General features: G+C 33.6%; 3 protein-coding genes across 3 annotated transcripts; all 3 read left to right on the forward strand.

Moving 5' to 3' along the window:
• The first annotated feature begins 1,934 nt into the window (after positions 1-1,934).
• On the forward strand, positions 1,935-4,313 carry LOC114419475 (subtilisin-like protease SBT1.9). Its single transcript, XM_028385148.1, has one exon. The coding sequence runs from the start codon at positions 1,939-1,941 to the stop codon at positions 4,198-4,200; it is 2,262 nt and encodes a 753-aa protein (XP_028240949.1). The 5' UTR covers positions 1,935-1,938; the 3' UTR covers positions 4,201-4,313.
• A 9,051-nt stretch (positions 4,314-13,364) lies between these two features.
• LOC114418266 (endonuclease 2-like) lies at positions 13,365-17,671 on the forward strand. The gene is made up of 9 exons (XM_028383530.1): positions 13,365-13,529; positions 13,776-13,950; positions 15,723-15,830; positions 15,943-15,998; positions 16,108-16,191; positions 16,493-16,585; positions 16,680-16,747; positions 17,130-17,203; positions 17,280-17,671. The coding sequence occupies exons 1-9, from the start codon at positions 13,410-13,412 to the stop codon at positions 17,393-17,395; spliced, it is 894 nt and encodes a 297-aa protein (XP_028239331.1). The 5' UTR covers positions 13,365-13,409; the 3' UTR covers positions 17,396-17,671.
• A 2,342-nt stretch (positions 17,672-20,013) lies between these two features.
• LOC114419351 (subtilisin-like protease SBT1.5) lies at positions 20,014-20,577 on the forward strand. The gene has a single exon (XM_028385009.1). The coding sequence runs from the start codon at positions 20,074-20,076 to the stop codon at positions 20,575-20,577; it is 504 nt and encodes a 167-aa protein (XP_028240810.1). The 5' UTR covers positions 20,014-20,073.
• The last annotated feature ends 550 nt before the right edge of the window (positions 20,578-21,127 follow it).

A 21,127-nucleotide genomic window follows, 5' to 3' on the forward strand; every position in this document is an offset into this window, starting at 1 on the left:
TTAAAAGTTTGGATGTGAGTTTCTTTCACTCAAAACTAGACAAGCTTTATAGTTTCTAGTTTTCGCATCGTCTTACAGATAAGTAATAATAATAATAATATAAAAAACCCTCATGCCTGTCGTTTCGAAGGTGCAACAGGTTCAAAAACCATTAGTTTCAATGACTTTTCACTTATTCAGTATGTGTGAAAAGTGAGGAGATAAAGGCAATAATACATGGGACTCATGCAAAATAATTTCACTACTGCATTATTGTCGGGAAGAAAACTTGGAAGAGAAGAACAAAATAACCATTTGTCAATTTTGTTTTATATAAACATAAAAAAATGTCATCTAATTAATATGATTATATTTTTCTTTTAATTTTTTTATCTATATATATAACCTAAAATTTATTTATTTATTTTCAGTTTTCCTACTTCATTTTATATTATTTCTTTTCCTCTACTTCTCCCATGCAAGCATAATGTTACGGCTTAATTTGAGAAAAAGAAGAGAGATAACATTCAAACCCCAGTGATCTCCCCATGCGGTTACAGTCGCACAATATATCTCGCTCTGTGTTGAATTGAAAAGGATGTGTAATTAAGGGTCTCCACGCGTGAAGTAAATGAAGTAGAACATATGCACAAATGCTCTTAGTAATTTTAGGGCAGATTCCTGCCTTAATTTGTGGTGACCGTGACTAAAATGGGAATGTCCTAGATACAAAGTTAGCATGCTTCTTCTATTGAATTATATATACACTGGGTCAATCAAGAACATTAATCATGGTACATAGCATCACCGTAGCACATGGACTTTAAATGAAGATAGATACATGTAACCATTTCATTAATTAATTCATGTCGTTAACACTCAACGAAAAATAGAACTAAATTAAAGAAAATTTGTTGATGTGAGGAATGAGTATGAAACGTATTAAGGGGGATGGTAGATTAATGATGATATTGACATACAGGTGCGGATATGTGCCTGATAGTTTAATGCACAAGTAAGACCGTACCAAATCAAAGTGCAACTTGAGCCTTTCGCTGTCTAGTTTCTAAACTACTATCAAGCTGGATTGAAAAAATATGAATATAGACAAACTTGTACAACCTGGTCATTAAATTAAACTACTGTAAATGTACCAAATGTAGGTTTTCATATTAAGAGTTCAATATATTTATATAAAACATTTTTACATTAATCTAAATAAGATTTAATTATTTTATCAGGTTATTTTATTCATTAACATGCTGTGACGATAAAAAATTTCTTGTTAGATGTTTAGAAAAATATTTTACATGCAAAATTGCAAATCAAACCTTTTTCAAATTCATCGCGGGAAAGGAATCGATATTTCTGTGGACACTATATACACGGTATGGCCATTAATTGGACATGGACCAAACAAGCAATAACGTCAAAATTTGTAGTTGTCGATGAATGAATCTTGCAGACAAAGGTGTCCAAAATCATCCAAAGCACGGGCATATGTAGCTACTTGATCTCATTGAGGGGGGGGGGAGACTAGGGTCCCGTAGAAGATACCTTTGGGGATATATAGATAACTTTTTGAGAGGTCTGGATATAATTTGAAGTTTTAAACATCCATAAAAAATTATACTCTTCTTGTTTTTTTTGACAAACATAAATTATACTCCAACACTATATCAATACTAGTGTCTTGATATTCAAAAGGTGTTCCCATGATTTTAAATAGTGATCTACCATCGCAATCGCAATTATGATAATAATATCAAAGTATTTTGATTTTCCGTAATCGTACAACAATCGCAAAAATGACTATATTACATTTTTTTTCATAATATAAAAGTTTTCTAAATGATCAACCACAAGTCAATTTATGAGAGCTAGTTAACGAATATCACAGCCTGTATATATTCCCTATTTAAACATCACATTTGTTCTATACACATTCACCTTAATCCAATGATGGCTACCCATATTTGTCTCTCTCTTTGCTTCTTCTACATCACAACCTATCACCTTGCAATTTCCACGTTGGCTCAGTCTGACAACTATATCATCCACATGGACATATCAGCCATGCCCAAAGCATTCTCCTCCCAACACACTTGGTATCTCTCCACTCTCTCTTCAGCATTGGACAATTCCAAAGCCACCAGCGATAATCTTAACTCTGTTATTAACTCTAAGCTGATTTACACCTACACCAATGTCATCAACGGTTTCAGTGCAAACCTGTCACCTAAAGAGCTTGAAGCTCTCAAAACCTCCCCGGGTTACGTTTCTAGCATGCGAGATTTACGCGCCAAGCGTGACACAACACACTCACCACACTTCCTTGGCCTCAACCCCAATGTAGGGGCGTGGCCAGTGTCTCAATTTGGCAAAGATGTCATTGTTGGTTTCGTTGACACTGGAATTTCGCCTGAAAGTGAAAGCTTCAACGATGAGGGATTGACTAAAATTCCTTCTCGATGGAAAGGCCAATGTGAAAGCACTATCAAATGCAACAACAAACTCATTGGAGCAAAGTTCTTCAACAAAGGGTTGCTGGCAAAGCACCCCAACACCACCAATAATGTTTCTTCAACGCGTGACACTGAAGGTCACGGGACTCACACATCAAGCACTGCAGCTGGGAGTGTTGTTGAAGGTGCATCATACTTTGGCTATGCTTCTGGATCTGCCACAGGAGTTGCTTCACGTGCTAGAGTGGCCATGTACAAGGCATTGTGGGAACAAGGAGATTATGCATCTGATATAATAGCTGCAATTGATAGTGCAATATCAGATGGGGTTGATGTTCTTTCCTTGTCATTTGGCTTTGATGATGTACCTTTGTATGAGGACCCTGTTGCTATAGCCACGTTTGCAGCAATGGAGAGAGGCATTTTTGTGTCCACGTCTGCAGGGAACGAAGGGCCATTCCTTGCAGTGCTTCATAATGGAATACCATGGGTCATAACTGTGGCTGCTGGCACTTTGGACCGTGAATTTCAGGGTACTCTCACGCTTGGAAATGGAGTCCAAGTAACTGGCATGTCTCTCTATCATGGAAACTTCTCTTCCAGCAATGTTCCTATTGTTTTCATGGGCTTGTGCAACAAAATGAAGGAACTGGCCAAGGCGAAAAACAAGATTGTGGTGTGTGAAGACAAGAATGGAACTATCATTGATGCTCAAGTGGCTAAGCTGTATGATGTTGTCGCGGCTGTGTTCATTTCAAACAGCTCCGAGAGTTCTTTTTTCTTTGAAAATAGTTTTGCATCTATTATTGTTTCCCCAATAAATGGGGAAACTGTCAAAGGTTATATTAAGAGTACTAACTCTGGTGCTAAAGGAACCATGTCTTTTAAGAGGACAGTTTTGGGCACTAGACCAGCTCCGAGTGTGGATGATTACAGTTCTAGAGGGCCTTCAAGTAGCTGTCCATTTGTGTTGAAACCAGACATCACTGCTCCTGGTACATCAATCTTAGCTGCATGGCCACAAAATGTTCCAGTGGAAGTGTTTGGGTCCCATAATATTTTCAGCAACTTCAATTTGTTAAGTGGCACATCAATGGCATGCCCTCATGTTGCTGGTGTTGCAGCATTGTTGAGAGGAGCACACCCTGAATGGAGTGTTGCAGCCATTAGGTCAGCAATTATGACAACATCGGACATGTTTGACAACACCATGGGACTCATCAAAGACATTGGTGATGGTTACAAACAAGCCTCTCCTTTAGCCTTGGGAGCTGGTCATGTCAACCCTAATAGAGGCCTAGACCCTGGACTGGTGTATGATGTGAGAGTTCAAGATTATGTTAATCTCCTCTGCGCACTTGGCTACACCCAAAAGAACATCACCATCATCACGGGAACCTCTTCAAATGATTGTTCCAAACCCTCTTTGGACCTCAACTACCCTTCTTTTATTGCTTTCTTCAATAGCAACGGTTCAAGTGCGGCACAAGAATTTCAAAGAACGGTGACCAATGTTGGGGAGGGGAAAACAATCTATGATGCCAGCGTTACACCCGTCAAAGGGTACCACTTGAGCGTTATTCCCAAAAAGTTGGTGTTCAAGGAGAAGAACGAGAAGCTGAGTTACAAGTTGACAATTGAAGGTCCAACAAAGAAGAAAGTGGAGAATGTCGCTTTTGGATATCTCACTTGGACGGACGTGAAACATGTGGTTAGGAGCCCCATTGTGGTCACCACCCTCAAATTGGATTTCTAGATCAATATGTATAGTGACGGAGACATATATCATATATGGTTTCATATGAATCAAGTTAAAAATGCACATCAACTAAACAAATCTTCTATATGGAACATAATAATAATTTCTCACCAGACTAACATAGGTTTCGATGATTCCGGAAATAACGTTGATTCTTTATGCTCCAATTATTTTTTTTATTATATATATATATATATATATATATATATATATATATATATATTTATTTATTTTTTCTTTTTATCACGCCAGTTATTATATTTACTTTTTTTTCTTCTTCCAATCCGATATATACATACCATTAGAAGATGTGAAAAATCGCCTATGTTTAATATATGAAAATAATTCTAATTGTTTATGGCATCTCTATTTTATACTTATCTGAACCTCCTGTTGTTTAATACTATTAATTAACACTCATCGTATTTATCATTTTTTTGTTCTATTTTGTCTGTATCCGTTTGTTCACTTGAGATGTGTGCTTTTTTAAAAACATAAAATAAAATAAATAATCACACATACAAAATTTAGACCTTGTTTCAGTGTGTGGAAGTATTTCTATTTTGTTTTACGTTACAAAAACAAACTGTATACTTTTTTATGTATTAAAATTTTACTTTTGCCTCCCTTGAAAGATGCTTATGTTATACTTTTATCTCCTCTTATTTTAAAATATACACTTTCTTTTTCTTCATGGAAAGATGAATATGTGTTATACAATTGTTTATTTTCTTTAAAACTAATTTTGAACATTTATATATTATGAATTTGGTGTTTCAATTTCTTAGATTAAATTTCAAAGCTAATCATAATAAAGATATTTATAACTTCATCCTACCTTCTAAAAATATTAAAATTAATAATGAGATATTTAAAATTAGGTTCAATTAATTAAGTTTTTCGCCCGTATAATTTAGCACGTTTTCCTTTCTTGTGCTTACAATTTAATTTCTTTTTCAAATTTGTCTCCGTAAATTCAAAACCTTTCATTTTTTGTCTTTGCTATGAAATTAAACTTCGTTAAGAAAAGGTTAAATTGTTGATGTTAACATGTGACACGTAACAAAAAAGTGTCATTCCATTGCTACATTAGAGGGACTAAGAATAAAAAATAAAGAAATTTAAAGGATTAAAAATAAAAAACAAAGAAATTTAAAGGATTAAATTTTTTTTACATAAACTAACTAAAAAAAGTGATCTATGTGTAAGTCAAATAAAAAATCAAGCTTTAAATATAATGTTTAATTTTAATTAAAAATTAAAGCAAATTACTGCAATATCCGCCATGATTTCCTTTAATTACACATAATTCTACTCTTGTTGATTTTCCTATACTAATAACACTTTAAATTTGAAAACATTATCCTAACTTTCCTTTATATGTCTGAAAACATTATATTGATACTTCCTTAAACTCTGATAAACGTATTTAGAGATCTAAAATAAATTTTAAAATGAGATCATTTTTAGTCTAATAATTTTTTTAAACTAAAAATAATATTTTTATTAAATATTTCTATTTTTGTTGAAAATTTATTTTTCAAACTTTTAAGGATGCAAAGTTATTTATATTTTTAGAATTTCAAAAAATTATACAAAAATAATACTAGAATTGAATTATAAAAATTACAATCATATTTCAAAAAAAGAAAAAGAGCATAAATGATTCAAATGATTTAGTCAAATGGTTAGAAGAATTATTAAAATAACATGTGTAATACCTTATATGTGAATAAGAACAAGAACAACAAAGCCAAATCACAAATAAAAAACAAAACAAGAAATACTGAGAAAAAAAATCAATAAACGTACTTAATCAAATGAAAATAAAGAAATGAATAATATTCACGATCAAAGAGCCACAAAGAATATAAATGAGAATGATATTTCAATTAATTTGGGAGAGAATAGAGATTAACTTTTGGATTACTTTCCATAATTAGAGAAAATAAAAAAAGAGATTTTAGATTAATTTTAATAAAAATTGATATATTCAAATTGAGAGACATTTGATATAGGCAATTAAGAGACAAACTAATTAATCAAAATCAGCAAGTAATTAATTTTAAGTTAAAATTAAACAATAAATCTTACCAAATATTAAAATTATATTTCTTCTGTATTATTTTATAAATATTATAAGAAAAAAATGAATCTTATAATTAATATATTACTTTATCCTTAGGTCGTCCTGCTTAAACTTTATATATACTATCACTTCTTATAAGGAAAACAAAAGTGATGGTTATATAGAAGCAGAAAATACTTGTATAATTACACGAAATTTTAAGAGATATTAGTGTAATATACTCTAAAAATTAATATAAAATCCCTTCTATTTTCTTAGAGCAGTTTAGTAGTTTAAAATGACCTGGTTCGATTATTTAAATACCCTAGTTTTTATTGGTCAACAAATAAATGAAAGCATATTATACCAAAGAAAGGTAGCAGGCTACCAGCACTCCAGCAGTACCATAAGTGAACACAGAGTATAGATAAACCAAAAAACATCATATAAGCTCCCCGTTGTGAAGTAAATGGTTATTATTTATAAGTATGTAAAGCTACATAAATAAACCTTAACCACGTGTTCACATGAAATTCTTACCCTTTAAACCCTACCAACCAGCCTATCAACAGTATACTTATGAATCAATGATCGGAACACCAACATTTGGCCTATTATCTACCCAGAAATAAATGCCAATAATTCCAACAGAGACAAAACCAGATGAAGGTCCACCACTATATCATTTTGCATGCACGTGCTGGACCTTAAGACCCAGAAGAAGTTTGGAAGTAATAAAGATCACCAGTTATTATGAACAAAGACATGCCGCTGGTGCTGCGCTCCGCTGTGAGAGGGAATAGAGGAAATTATCTATGTAACCCGACATCCATGCCCAAGCCGTGAAAATGATATGCTGCAATGCAGCAGTTCATTTCTATCAAAGGGAACCTCTTTAAAAATACATAAATTTCTCTGATTCCTAGCACACCACAAGATTGAGCCTCACAGTATCCTCTGTTGGATCTAGAACATTAATCTAGCACAAATCAAGCAATGGAAACTTAAATCACACACATAAACTCACCAAGAAAAGTGGAGAAGATGAGCAAGAAAGATATGGAAGAAAAATAGAATAACGGAATTACATATATTGTGAAAACTGAAATTACACAATATTTATCTCATAGCAAACTCTCTTATTGTGAAATTACAATTATTCCCTTACTTATATCAGTATAGACAGAATTATCCTTTTCTCTAATACTCTCCTTTAATTCTGTATCTATCACTTAAACTCAACATTACAATAACAGTAAAAAAAAAATAACAAATCACAGATATGGTGCTATAACACTTATTCTGGTGCTACAACACCCTTATAGCACTTAACAGAGATCTTCACTCCACTTCAATCACTCCCAATCTGCTCCTTAACTCTTTGAACTGATCATTCTTCAAAGGTTTGGTGAATATGTCTGCTACTTGCACAGTAGTTGGACAATACTCAACACTTAGCTTGCCTTTTGTCACTTGCTCTATAAGGAAATGAAATTGTGTTTTGATGTGTTTGCTCCTCCCATGAGCAACTGGGTGTTTAGCTAGATTGATGGAAAATTTGTTGTCCACCATCAGTGTAATAGCACCCTTTTCCTTCATCTTCAATTCACTAAAAATATTGTCAAGCCACTGAGCTTGACACACTGCTATAGCAGCTGTAATGTATTCTGCCTCACATGAGGAGAGAGCTAGCTACCACTTGTTCCTTCTTTGAGCTCCACGAGATTGGAGCATCACCATAGAAGAACACATAAGCTGTTGTGTTCTTCCTATCACTCTTATCTCCACACCAATCAGAATCACTATATCCCAGAACATTACATTTTTTGGCAGCAAAATTATTGGGAAACATAATATCATAATCAAGAGTACCTTTCACATACCTCATTATTCTCTTGGCAGCACGGAAGTGAGAAAGTTTAGGATTCTCCATATATCTACTAATCAAGCCAACAACATACAATAAGTCAGGTCTAGTACAACAAAGGTACCTCAGTGAGCCCACCATTTGTCTATACAATGTTACATCTACTTCTTCTTCATTAGGATCTTTCACCAAGTTCACACCAGTGGCAATGGGTGTGTCTGTAGAATTGCAATCAACCATTCTGATCTTCTTAGTACATCTCTTGCATACCTCCCTTGATGCATAATCACTCCCTCATCAATTCTCTTGAATTCAATTCCAAGAAAATAAGAAATAAGGTTCAAATCAGTCATTTCGAACTCTCTCATCATCTCTTCTTTAAAGTTAGCAATCTCAGTCTCATTATTTCTTGTCACAAGCAAGTCATCTATATACAAGCACACTATAGTCAAGTTAGTAGTATTGCTGCCCTTTATATAAACACCATGCTCAGTTGTGCATTTGAGGAATCCAAGCTTCATTAGAAAGCCATCAATGCGCCTGTTCCAGGCTCTAGGCGTCTGCTTTAAGCCATACAAAGCCTTGTTCAATCTGTACACCTTCTCTTCACTTCCTTTTATTTCAAACCCAGGTGGTTGACTCATATAAACCTCCTCCTCTAGAGGACCATTCAAGAAGGCTGATTTCACATCCATATGGTGCATATGCCACCCTTTTTGACTTGCTATAGCAGTAATAATTCTCACTGTCTCCATTCTTGCAACAAGTGCAAACACCTCATTAAAATCAGTGCCAGCCTTTTGCAAGAATCCCTTTGCCACTAGCCTGGCCTTATACTTGGAAATCTCTTCTTTCGGATTCTTTTTTACCTTATAAACCCACTTTACTACAATAGGTTTTTTCTTAGCAGGTAGAGGCACAAGTTGCCATGTATTATTCTTTTCAATAGCTTTTAGCTATTCTTTCATAGCATCAATCCACTTTGTGTCATTCATTGCTTTCTCCAAGCTCACTGATTCAGATTCAGCAAATAGAGCTAAGTGTACTAGCTCACCTTCCTCCCCTATTGCTGAATCATGTATCAATTCATAATCCTGTAACCTGCTAGAGACTTGTCTAGCTCTCTGTGATTTCCTTACTCTTCCTTGGTCACTATCATCAATTACTACAGCAAAAGAATCACTTGGCTCATCAATAAGAGCTTCAATTACAACTTTTGTAGGCTTCTCTACCATCTCTTTATCCCAATTCCAGTCCTTGGATTCATCAACTACCATGTCTCTACTCACGAGCACTTCTTTGGTTACTGGATTAAACAATTTGTAACCACCAATGGCATGATAACCCAGTAGTATCATTATCTCACTTTTGCTATCTAACTTTTTTCTCAACTGATCAGGAACATGTTTATAACAAATAGAGCCAAAAATTTTAAAATGACTAACCACTGGTTTGCATCCAGACCATGCTTCTTCAGGTGTGATTTTATTGAGCCTTTTTGTTGGGCTTCGGTTTAGCACATACACTGCAGTGGAGACAGCCTCTACCCAAAGAAATTTTGGTAGCTTCTTTCCATTAAGCTTGCATCTGACCATATTCATCACTGTTTGATTTCATCTTTCTGCTGCACCGTTATGTTGGGGAGTGTAGGGAGGTGTCACATCATGCCCAATACCTTCTAGTTCATAGAATTCATCAAATTCATTGCTAGTATACTCTCCTCCTCCATCAGTGACTATAGTTTTTATCAAGAAACCAGTTTGTCTCTCAACCATTCTCTTGAACTTCTTGAATACTCCTAGCACTTCACTCTTTCTCTTCAAGATATACACTCACATCTTCCTAGTAAAATTATCTAGGAATGATACAAAGTATCTACTCTCACCAAGAGATTCACACTGCGTTGGGCCACACACATCAGAGTATATCACTTCAAGCTTTTCTTTTGCCTTAGTTTCAACAAATTTCTTAAAAGGTTCTCTATGCTGTTTAGACTCAGCACAATTTTTACATAATTCTTTTGGTACATTTATCAATGGCAGCCCCCTAACCATGTTGTGAGTATTCAAGTCATGCAAGTCTCTAAAATTCAAGTGACCATATCTATGATGCCACACCCAATCATCTTCACTCACTACTGCAGCTAGGCATTTATGGCAAAGTGCTTCAAGATTGGCTCTAAATGTCCTATTTCTAGACATAGAAACATCAAATATCAAACTATTTTTGTCACATGAATCAAACAGTTTAAGTTTTTTATCTTCCATAATCACCTTATGGCCTTTCTCCACTAATTGTCCTAGACTGAGCAAATTGCTCTCCAGTCCAGGTACATAAAATACACATGACATGCAGTACTGTGTACCATTCGGCATCTTGATTCCAACTCCTTCTGCTAGCATAGCTCTACCATCAGCAAACTTGATTCTATTTTTCTTGCTTGAATCAAAGTTGACAAACCATTCTTTATGACCAGTCATATATGTAGAACATCCTATGCCAAGATACCATTCATCAATGGAGCATGTTTCATCTGCAGTAGTCACCATGAGCATCACTAGCTCATTTTCCTCATCATCACCTTTGGCAAGATTTGCCTCATCACCTTGGGAATCCTTCTTCGCATAACACTCATATGCAAAGTGTCCCCACCTATCACAGTTATAACATTGGATGTTTTGTTTATCAAAACTTTTTCTACCACCTCTTCCTCTACCATTGCTACCACCTCGATAGTAGCCTCTGCCCCTGCCTCTCTATGACTGATCAGGTTTCTTTTCAACATTATTTTGGCATCTTCCACTACTAGAAACATAGCCATTTCTTCCTCTATTGTTCCTACCACGGCCTCTTCCTCTAAAACCATTTCTTCCTCTGTTACCGTCACCATAATTCTTGTTACTAGATTGAGCCAATAAGACTTGTTCAACAATTTTCTAGCTTCTAGTGAACTTTGCAATTCTTCTAAACTCATTTCACTTACTTCCTTGGATTCCTCAATTGCACATAATATATAATCATATTTTTCCAGCAGAGATTGAGTAATTTTCTCACAAATTTTTCCATCAGTTAGAATCTCACCTTGTGTAGCCATCTGATTGGTGACTACCTTTACTCGTGCAAAGAAGTCAGCAATCTTCTCATTCTCTTCCATCGTCATCAAGTCAAACTGTCGCTGCAACACTTGAAGTTTCACCTTCTTGATTCGATCTCCACCAGCATAATATTTCTCAAGTTTATCCCAGGCCTACTTCGCTGAAGTCGCCTTCGAAATCAGATTGAAATTCGCATCATCTACACTCTGATGTAGGAAGAATATTGCGTTCGCATCCTTCTTCTTACTATCCTTGTATGCATTCCTCATCGCCTCAGTAGCGTGTTCTGCTGGTTCCGCTGCTACGCCATTCTTCACGACCTCCATCATGTCTTGAAATTCAAACAACGCCTTCATTTGAATATGCCACCGCTCCCAATTTTTTCCGTCGAGAACCAGCAATTGCACAGGGACGTTTCCTCCATTCGTGCTCAACTCCATTTTCACTCAATTCGTGTTCAATTCACTAAATCGATGAAGAACACTCACTCACACTCGTGTTTTCCAAATTGCAAATTGAAACCTCATCGATTTCACTCGTGTTTCCCGATCCCAGGCTCGATTAGGCTCTGGATACCAAAATGTTGGATCTAGAACATTAATCTAGAACAAATCAAGCAATGGAAACTTGAATCACACACACAAACTCACCAAGAAAAATGGAGAAGATGAGGAAAAACAGAATAACGGAATTGCATATATTGTGAAAACTAAAATTACACAGTATTTGAAAAGGAGAGATTAAAAGAGAAAAAAATTGAGAAAATATCCAAAATATCAGGAAATCTCAAGAAGATATGATTAAAAGCAAAACAAATCCAAAAAATATCAAAAAAAATATCATTGAGGAAGATTTTTAACATTAGGCCAAGTCCACTCCAACAACTATACAAAAAAAGAGTCAAGCCAAGGAGGAGAAATAAGACCACATAACCCCCCTTTAGTAAGGGTTTCATTTACTCCCTTCCTTTCTTTCACCCCTCTTATCCCATTAGTTCTTATACCTCATTCATTATAAAGCCCTCAATGGCCATGAGTGACTAAACCCCTAGTTAGGGCCTGTCAGGCCTAAAAGCCAAGCGATGTATGATGTACTCATTATTTATCTTTTTTGCTTTTATCTTGCATTATTCATCTTTTATATTCTGTTAGGGGTTAGACGCTCGGGAGATGATAACTTCTAAATAAGATTTAAATAAGGTATGCATGCATTGGTTTTAGGGGTTAGACGTTTGGAAGAGGGTAACTTCTAATAGAACAAAAAGAAAGGATTTCATAAAAAAATCATTGTTAGGAATAGAGTGATAATTTTATGTTCATGTATTCTTGCAAACATCTAGAATTCATACTTCATACATTTTATTTGTTGAGTCTTTGCAAAGGAATTTGGAAGATAGATAAATAAGATAGACTTGTCATCGTGAGAAATCAGGGGCAACTAAATGAACAAATGTGGGTAGAATAGAATCATCTAAATTAATAAAGAAAAATCATAAACTCATACATTCTAGGTAAATAAGGCAGGTCAGGTCTCAACATTATCACGTTCTTGATTTTATTTCTTTTATCTTCTTTTCTTATCTTTATCTTAATTTTTTATTTTTCTTATCTTTTACTTTTATTTTCTTATTTTTTTATCTTCTATCTTTGTCATCTTTTAATTTAAATATTTTATTTTCATTTTTAAATCTTTATCTTATCTATTATATTTTCTTATCTTTATTTTAAATTCTTTATCTATTGCTTTTAACTTGAGTTTATACATTAATCTAAGTACAAATAAAGTTCTTAATTTAAGTACAAATAAAATTCTTATGAATTTGACACTCGGACTTTTGAATACTTATAACAAATTTGATATATTTGCCAACGAATTAATACTCACCTTGTCACCATTCCAGCGAGATTATATTATTATAATACCACGCCTCTCATGCAAGGGAGCAGTACAAATGGTTTTAAAATATCACATGTCAAACAGTACAAGTCGACTTCAAGAGCAGATATATTATTATCCACACATCTAACGAACGTGCGCTAAAACGGAGATAGATCAAGTTAACGTGTTGTGAAAAAAAAAATCTTTATTTTTATCTCTCTCTTAGTGGACTGCAGGCACATCTATATATAATAAGCCATCATGTGCATGATTTGTTAATTAATGTAGAGAACCAACCATGGGTCAATACTCAATTCATCATCAGCTTGTGGCCATAGTCTCATTATTTATCCTTTTGCTTCCAAATATCCATGGGTGGGGAGACGATGGGCATGTCATTGTTTGCAAGATTGCACAGGTGCGTATAGCTAGTTACCTTAATCTAGTTTTTTTCTGTCCTTTTTTCAGTTATCCTCTCGCTGTTTTTTAAAAATCACATAATTTTAAATTGAATCACAAAATTAAATATTAATACAAATTAAATAGCCAGCATCGGACCTGCTAAAAAAAACAACAGCAGAAAATCCAATTTTCTAGCTATCTTATTTGATTTTCAACATGCATGTGCCGAGTGTCACTTACGTACCCTCTTTCTTAACTGCAGGCTCGCCTCAGTGAAGCAGCTGCAGAGGCTGTGAAGAAACTGCTGCCAATATCCGCAGGAAATGATTTGTCCACAAAGTGTTCTTGGGCAGATCATGTTCATCATATCTATCCTTGGGCCTCTGCTTTGCACTACGCAAATACCCCAGAGGCCCTCTGCAGTTACAAAAACAGCAGTAAGTTCCAATTATTAATTAGTGAATTGTAATTGCTTTCACTATATTGCTTTGTGGAGTCATTTTAGGCCTTAAATTAAATATGTAACATATAACAATAAATATCTAAAACTGTGCTACTATTACTATGATTGAAAAACGTCAATTTACTACGTACCTGACACGCTGTTGGACAATAATACACAACAAATATATGAAGTACACGACTCTTTTAATTGCACGTTACAATGTGATGCTTAGCCTTGACGTGGACCCACAGTTACCTTATTTTATACTATAAGCCAAACATGTTTGCGTGTAAGACATCTTCATATTAATGGTAAAGATGAGAATATACAAGCTATAAATTATTTTAAAAAACCATGTGACTTTAGTCTTAGCTACTTTTCATTTGTTAATTTTCTTTTTATTTGTTTGAGATATGAAATTATACTATCAACCAAACATGCTTGCGTGCAAGACATCTTCATATGAATGGTAAAGATGAAAATATAAAAGTTATATATTATTTTAAAAAACCATGTGACTTTAGTCTTGCTACTTTTTCATTTGTTAATTTTTTTTTTGTTTGAGATATGAGATATTATCGAGGGAAATAAAGCAATTTTTAATTAAATATTTTATAAAAAAAATTGTTTGTCAATTTATGCATATGGACGTCACATTTTATTTCCATTAAGTTTTGGATGAAAGGCGAGGGTCTTAATTTTAGCAATTGGAAACTATGTGAATTAAATAGCAGCTAGATCAAAATAACTTGAAACACACATAAGTATGAAAAAAAATAAAAATCCAATTAAGCTTACAATTAAAACTCTCAATTCGGAAAAACTATAAGTTTTATTTTTATTAGGTTAAATTATTGATTTGGTCCCTATAATTTCACGATTCTTACCTTGATCCCTGTAATTTGAAAGTGGTTTTTTTAGTTCATATAATTTACATTTTAATTATCTTTTAATTCCTATAGTTTTGAAAGCGGTTTTTTTAATCTTTATAATTTGTATTTTAATTTTCTTTTAGTTCCTATAGTTTGAAAGTAATTTTTTAGTCCCTATATTTTATATTTTAATTCTCTTTTAGTTCTTACCATCAAAATATGAGTAATATTATCAATTACAATGAACTTCAAAAATATTAATAAGTAATTTGTAACTAATTTATCGTAAGATAATTTGTAATAAAAAAATAATTGATAATTTATAATTAATTTATAGCTAATTATTTTTATATTTTTTTTGTAATAAGGACTAAAAAATAATTAAAATATAAATTATAAAGACTAAAAATATCACTTTCAAACTATAAGGATTAAAAGAGAATTAAAATACAAATTATAAAGACTAAAAAGAACACTTTCAAATTATAGTGACTAAAAAAATAAGAATCATAAAATTATAAGGCAAAATGAGTAATTTAACTTATTATTATTATTTTGTTGCGATGGAAAACCTATAATTAAGTAGCATTCTCATTATCCTTTAGAAGATATAAAAACTTTAATTAGTGTGCCATTTGAGATTTTTCCCCTTATTTGGATCTTACAACACTTATTCAGTAAAATGTAGCCTGGCTCGTGGTATTTGTACAAACCATAAAATCCATTGAACAATAATATTTGTAAATAATTTGTAATAACTTATAAGAATTCAGTTCTTCTTACCATATCTCAACTAATTAACTTTTATGTTTATTAACATTTGGCTAATTAGTTGAATGATATCTGATAACATATTGTGGTGTGGTACTAACTTCTTTGTCTGAACATTCAGGGGATTGTGTAGATTACAAAAAAGGAATTAAGGGGCGATGTGTTGTGGCTGCGATTAACAATTACACAACGCAGCTCCTTGAATATGGCAGTGACACTAAATCTAGATGTAAGTCCTTGTTTCAAACTACTAATTTCTGTGATACCCCATGCATATTTTTTTGCGGACTAACATAAATTCTTCTTTGGTAATGGTAACATGCATAACGATGATATATCAGATAACCTCACGCAATCTCTATTCTTCCTTTCACATTTTATGGGGGACATCCATCAGGTATATGCATTTATACGAGCGCCAAAGCTGGATCATCTGAATTTTCATTCTGGTTAACCATCATATATATATATGTAATGGTTTTCTGTACAATATTCTTAATATGCAGCCTCTACATTGTGGCTTTCTCTCAGACAATGGAGGCAATGCAATTACTGTTCGCTGGTACAAAAGGAAGCAAAATCTCCACCATGTAAGAGATCAATTTTTCTTCATGGATTCATAGATCGGCATGTTAGATGAAGATCAGACGATGGTTTAAAAATCTCGAATATGAGCATTTTAAAATCTGATTTATTGAGATAAAAATATGAGTCCTTATAAATTATTAACTGGACGAGGGCTTGCATTAAAACTTTCCAAAGTCTTGGAGTTAAACTGCTATTTTGCATACGGTACTTCTGGTACCTTCAATTACATATATAATAGTTTTTTTGTTGATAAAAAAAAAAAGACAACATGGTATGTTTAATTTTACCTTCATATACATACAGATTTGGGATAGTACCATACTTCTGACAGAAGTCGACAAATTTTATGACTCTGACATGGACGAGTTCATCGATGCACTTCAACAGAATATTACGGTATTGTATTTTTTTTAATCATCTACCTAATTAAGGATTTGGCTTGTGAAGTTTGATGTTATCTTCTACTTTTTTTTTTTATCTAAATAAACAGAAAGTATGGGCCGATCAAGTAGAAGAATGGGAGAATTGCGGTGATAAGGACCTTCCATGCCCAGCTACGTATGTCCCATTATCATTAATAATATATCATTTATCCAAATACAAATTATTTCTATAATGTTTCAAATGGGAATATAATTTTAATTTGTTTTGCGAGTTTTAAGTTAGTTATCTTTCAATTTTCTTGGTAAGATTTTTATTATAAATATAATACATAAATTCTCATAATAGTATTAAAATAATCCTTTAACGTATCAAAATATAATATCCTTCTCTGATGTTGAAAATAGTGACATCCATCATATCCCATGCGTAAAAATGAGTTCTTTATTTAAATCCCAAAAACCTATAACTAGAAAAATAAAAGAACCAGCTTCTTTAGTTGTCTCCGATTATTATTCAAAGCATACATATATACTTAACTTGGGTAATTTTTTTATAGATACGCATCTGAAAGTACCATAGATGCCTGTAAATGGGCGTATAAAGATGCCACGGAAGGATCCGTACTAAATGGTAAGCTTTAAGAGCTCTGATAGCTAAGACAATTTATTTAACATTTTCTCACTATACTTTGAAAAATACTCTGCAGATGATTACTTCCTGTCACGTTTGCCAATAGTCAATATGCGGTTAGCTCAAGCAGGAGTTCGATTGGCTGCAATTCTTAATCGTGTTTTTGAGAAAAAGTTGGCAATGTCCATCTAGTTTATTGGAAGAGAATGAGTCGACAATTTGTTTAATTAATAAAAAATAACAAAGTGCCGACTAATTTGTAAGCTTAATTAATATCTAGGCTTTGTGATTTGAGTAAAATGTCGATGTAAGCGAATAAAGAAAATAAAGTCAGAGAGTGAAGTCAGTAGTATGCTAAGCGATGAGGTGTTAGAATAATTTGCAAGGCTAACAGATTAGAGATCATGCTTTCAAGTTTCAATGTACCAAATAAAAGAAAATAGTGTTCCTGCGTTGATTTCTCGTGCATGGGCAAAATTTTCAACCATCGATCTATTAATGCTTTCTCTATAAATTATCCGCACAACTAGAAAAACATGTTTTAACATGGTTGGATTTAAGTTGATTTTCGAATAATTCATGTAAAAAAATAAGCTGATATTTTTGAAATTAAATTTAAATTTTATAAGACGATTTAAGTGTTCAAAGATAATTTTTGAAAAATCGTCTTTAAAAATCATTCTATTTAATTTACACCTTCATTTTTCTTAATTTGTGCATGCTCTTTCAGCCTCTCATGGCACAACTCTCACACCCCGCCCACCCCATGTGCCCCACCACAGCCTCTGTCCACTTCCACTCTCGGCAACAAACAAAAAAACCTAATTTTATTTTCTCTTCTTGTTAACTCGTTGGCAAGTGCACCAAATTGTCACAAGTAGTAAAATATTCGGAAGTCCGAATGTCGAATCCAGAGGAACTTTGTTTGTACTTAGATTAATGCAAATTCAATTTTTCAAGCGAAAGATAATAAATTTAGAATAACAGATAAAGAAAGATAGAAGATAAGATAAAGAAAGGATAAAAGATGTAAAGATAAAATTAAAAGATAAACAAAAAGATAAAAGAATTAAAGATAAAATTAGAAGATAAAAAAGATAAAAGATTTAGATAAAAAAAAGATAAATTCAAGATAAGATAGTGTTAGGAACTGACTTGCCTTGTCTCCCTAAGATGCATGAGTTTATGATTTTTTCTTTACCAATTCAAGTGATTCTATCCTACTCACATCTATTCATTTACTTGCCCCTGATGCCTCACGATTACAAGTCTATTTTACCTATCTATCTCTCAAATGCCTTTTGCAAAGACTCAATAGATAAAATGCATGAAGTTCTAAGTCTAGATGTTTGCTTTAACGCATGGGCACGATGCAATCGCTCTATGCCTAGCAACGATTTTATCATGATATCTTTTCTTCTTGTTATATTAGAAGTTATCCTCTCCTGAGCGTCTAACCCCTAAAAGTAATGCATGCATATATTCTTTAAATCTTATTTAGAAGTTACCCACTAACCCCTAACAGAATATAAAGATGAGTATGCAAGATAAAAACATAAAAGAAAATAGGAAAGAAAAACATGGTATTGCATTGATAAATAGTTAATAGTACATCATACATCACATTGACTTCTAGGCCTGTCAGGCCCTCATGGCCATTGAAGGCTTTACAATGAGAAGAGGGTATGAAAGAAAGGGAGTGAATGAAACCCCTAGGAGAGAGGATTCTGTTGTGGTGTTTCTCTCCCTGAACTGACTCTCTATTTCTCTATTTATAACTGCTGAAGTGGACTTTGAGCCTTTGTAGGCGCGCTTAGCGCAACACTTCACGCTTAGCGTGTGTAGATCGCGGGCTTAGCGCGTGTGTTGCAGGCTTAACGCGTGTATTTCCTGGCCCGTTTAGCGCATGACACGCACTAAGCGTACTTATTGGATTGAGCTTACTTCAGATTTTCTTTTTTTTCTTCAATTTTTCTGACCTTTTTACTTGTTACACGTCCAAATTTTATATCTGCAGTCAAAATTCAACAAAATGAGACTTGGGTTAGGCTAGAAGAAAACTCACATCTCATTTACTCGAAAATGATGAAGCCTGGCTGCTGTATGTTGAAGTTCATATGAAACTATATGGAAAATGAAAATCCACAACAACAATAATAAAAATTTATTATAAGTCTGAATGGGCTGCCAGTTCTCGTCTCTCATGCTCAACAACATAGATGCCTATTATTCATGTTATGTCTTGGTCCAAGATACTACAAAATTTCAAATTAGTAATAATAATTAATATTTAATAAAAAAAGTTAAATTAGAATTTTTGACGTGTAAACAATGCTCAACAACATTTACATATATAAAACCAGACCCAAGAAATAATCTTTAGTATAATTTTTAAAATAATTATTATTCTACTTAATAAATTTATCATATATATTAATTTGTGATTGAATAACAATATAAAATACTCTTTACACGCAAATAATACATATCTTATTTTTCCATAAATAAATAAGGGATGAGCTGCATAATTAAGGTAATTACCGGTATTATTATACATAATTTATTTTTTAGTATATATCATCAAATTTTTTTTTTTTATTAACAAAAATATATAAATATATTAATTTTGGGTAAATTGAGTTTTTAATTTTTGAACTTTTATCAATTTTCATTTTTTGTCCCTAACTTTTATCAATTGATAGTGCAATATCCGATGGTGTTGGTCAAATGCTGCCGCGGGAGTGTTCATATCAAGCACCAATGACACATCGTTTTTCTTAAGGAATGGTTCTGCAGGCATCATTATTAACCCCGGAAATGGAGAAATTGTCAAAGCATACATCAAGAGTAAATCTGATGCAAAAGCAAGCATGTCTTATAAGACAACAGCGTTAGGTTCTAAACCAGCATCGAGAGCAGATAGTTACAGTTCCAAAGGGCCTTCAAGTAGTTGTCCATATGTGTTGAAACCAGACATCACTGTTCCTGGTACATCAATCTTAGCTGCATGGCCGCCAAATCTTCCAGTGGCACAATTTGGGTCCCAAAACCTTTCTAGTAACTTCAATTTTGCAAGTGGAACATCCATGGCATGCCCTCATGGGGCAGGTGTGGCGCACCCTGATTGGAGCCCTGTAGCTATTAGGTCAGCCATTATGACAACATCGGATGTATTCGACAATACTAAGGAACTCGTCAAGGACATTGCTACCGATTACAAACCAGCCTCTCCTTTAGCTTTGGGAGCTGGTCATGTAAACCCCAACAAAGCCCTTGACCCTGGGCTTGTTTACGATGTGGGAGTTCAAGATTGTGTCAATCTTCTCTGTGCAATGAACTCCACTCAACAGAACATCTCAATCATCACTAGATAGTCTACTAATAATTGTTCTAATCCTTCCTTGGATCTCAACTTCCCTTCTTTCATTGGTTTCCTCAGTGGCAATGGTTCTTCTAATGAATCAAGGGTAAATTTGGAATTTTAGAGAACGGTGACCAATGTTGAAGAGGGAGAAATAATCTATACTGATAGTGTTACACCCATTCAAGGATTTAATGTCACTGTTATCCCAAGCAAGTTGGTGTTCAAGGAGAAGAATGAGAAGCTAATTAGTGACAAGTTAAGGATAGAAGGTGCTAAGATCGAGGTTTTCGGGTAACTCACTTGGATGGACGTGAGCATGTGGTGAGGATCCGTATTGTGGTCACCAATCCACCACCCCAACTTCATTTTCTTGATCAATTACGTGATGAAAAACACTTTCGAAATCTATAAAGTGGAAAATGTATCTTAGGAAAGAAAAATATTTGTGATATATAAATAAGCATTTCTCTTTTGACTTGGTATAGATTAGAAAGATGAACGCCAGTAATACTTTTCTTTTAATATATATTTATGTTTGTATATATCTTAGATTAATTAGA

Source organism: Glycine soja, chromosome 7, assembly GCF_004193775.1.
Source record: "Glycine soja cultivar W05 chromosome 7, ASM419377v2, whole genome shotgun sequence".
In the NCBI taxonomy this organism is placed as follows: Eukaryota; Viridiplantae; Streptophyta; class Magnoliopsida; order Fabales; family Fabaceae; genus Glycine; species Glycine soja.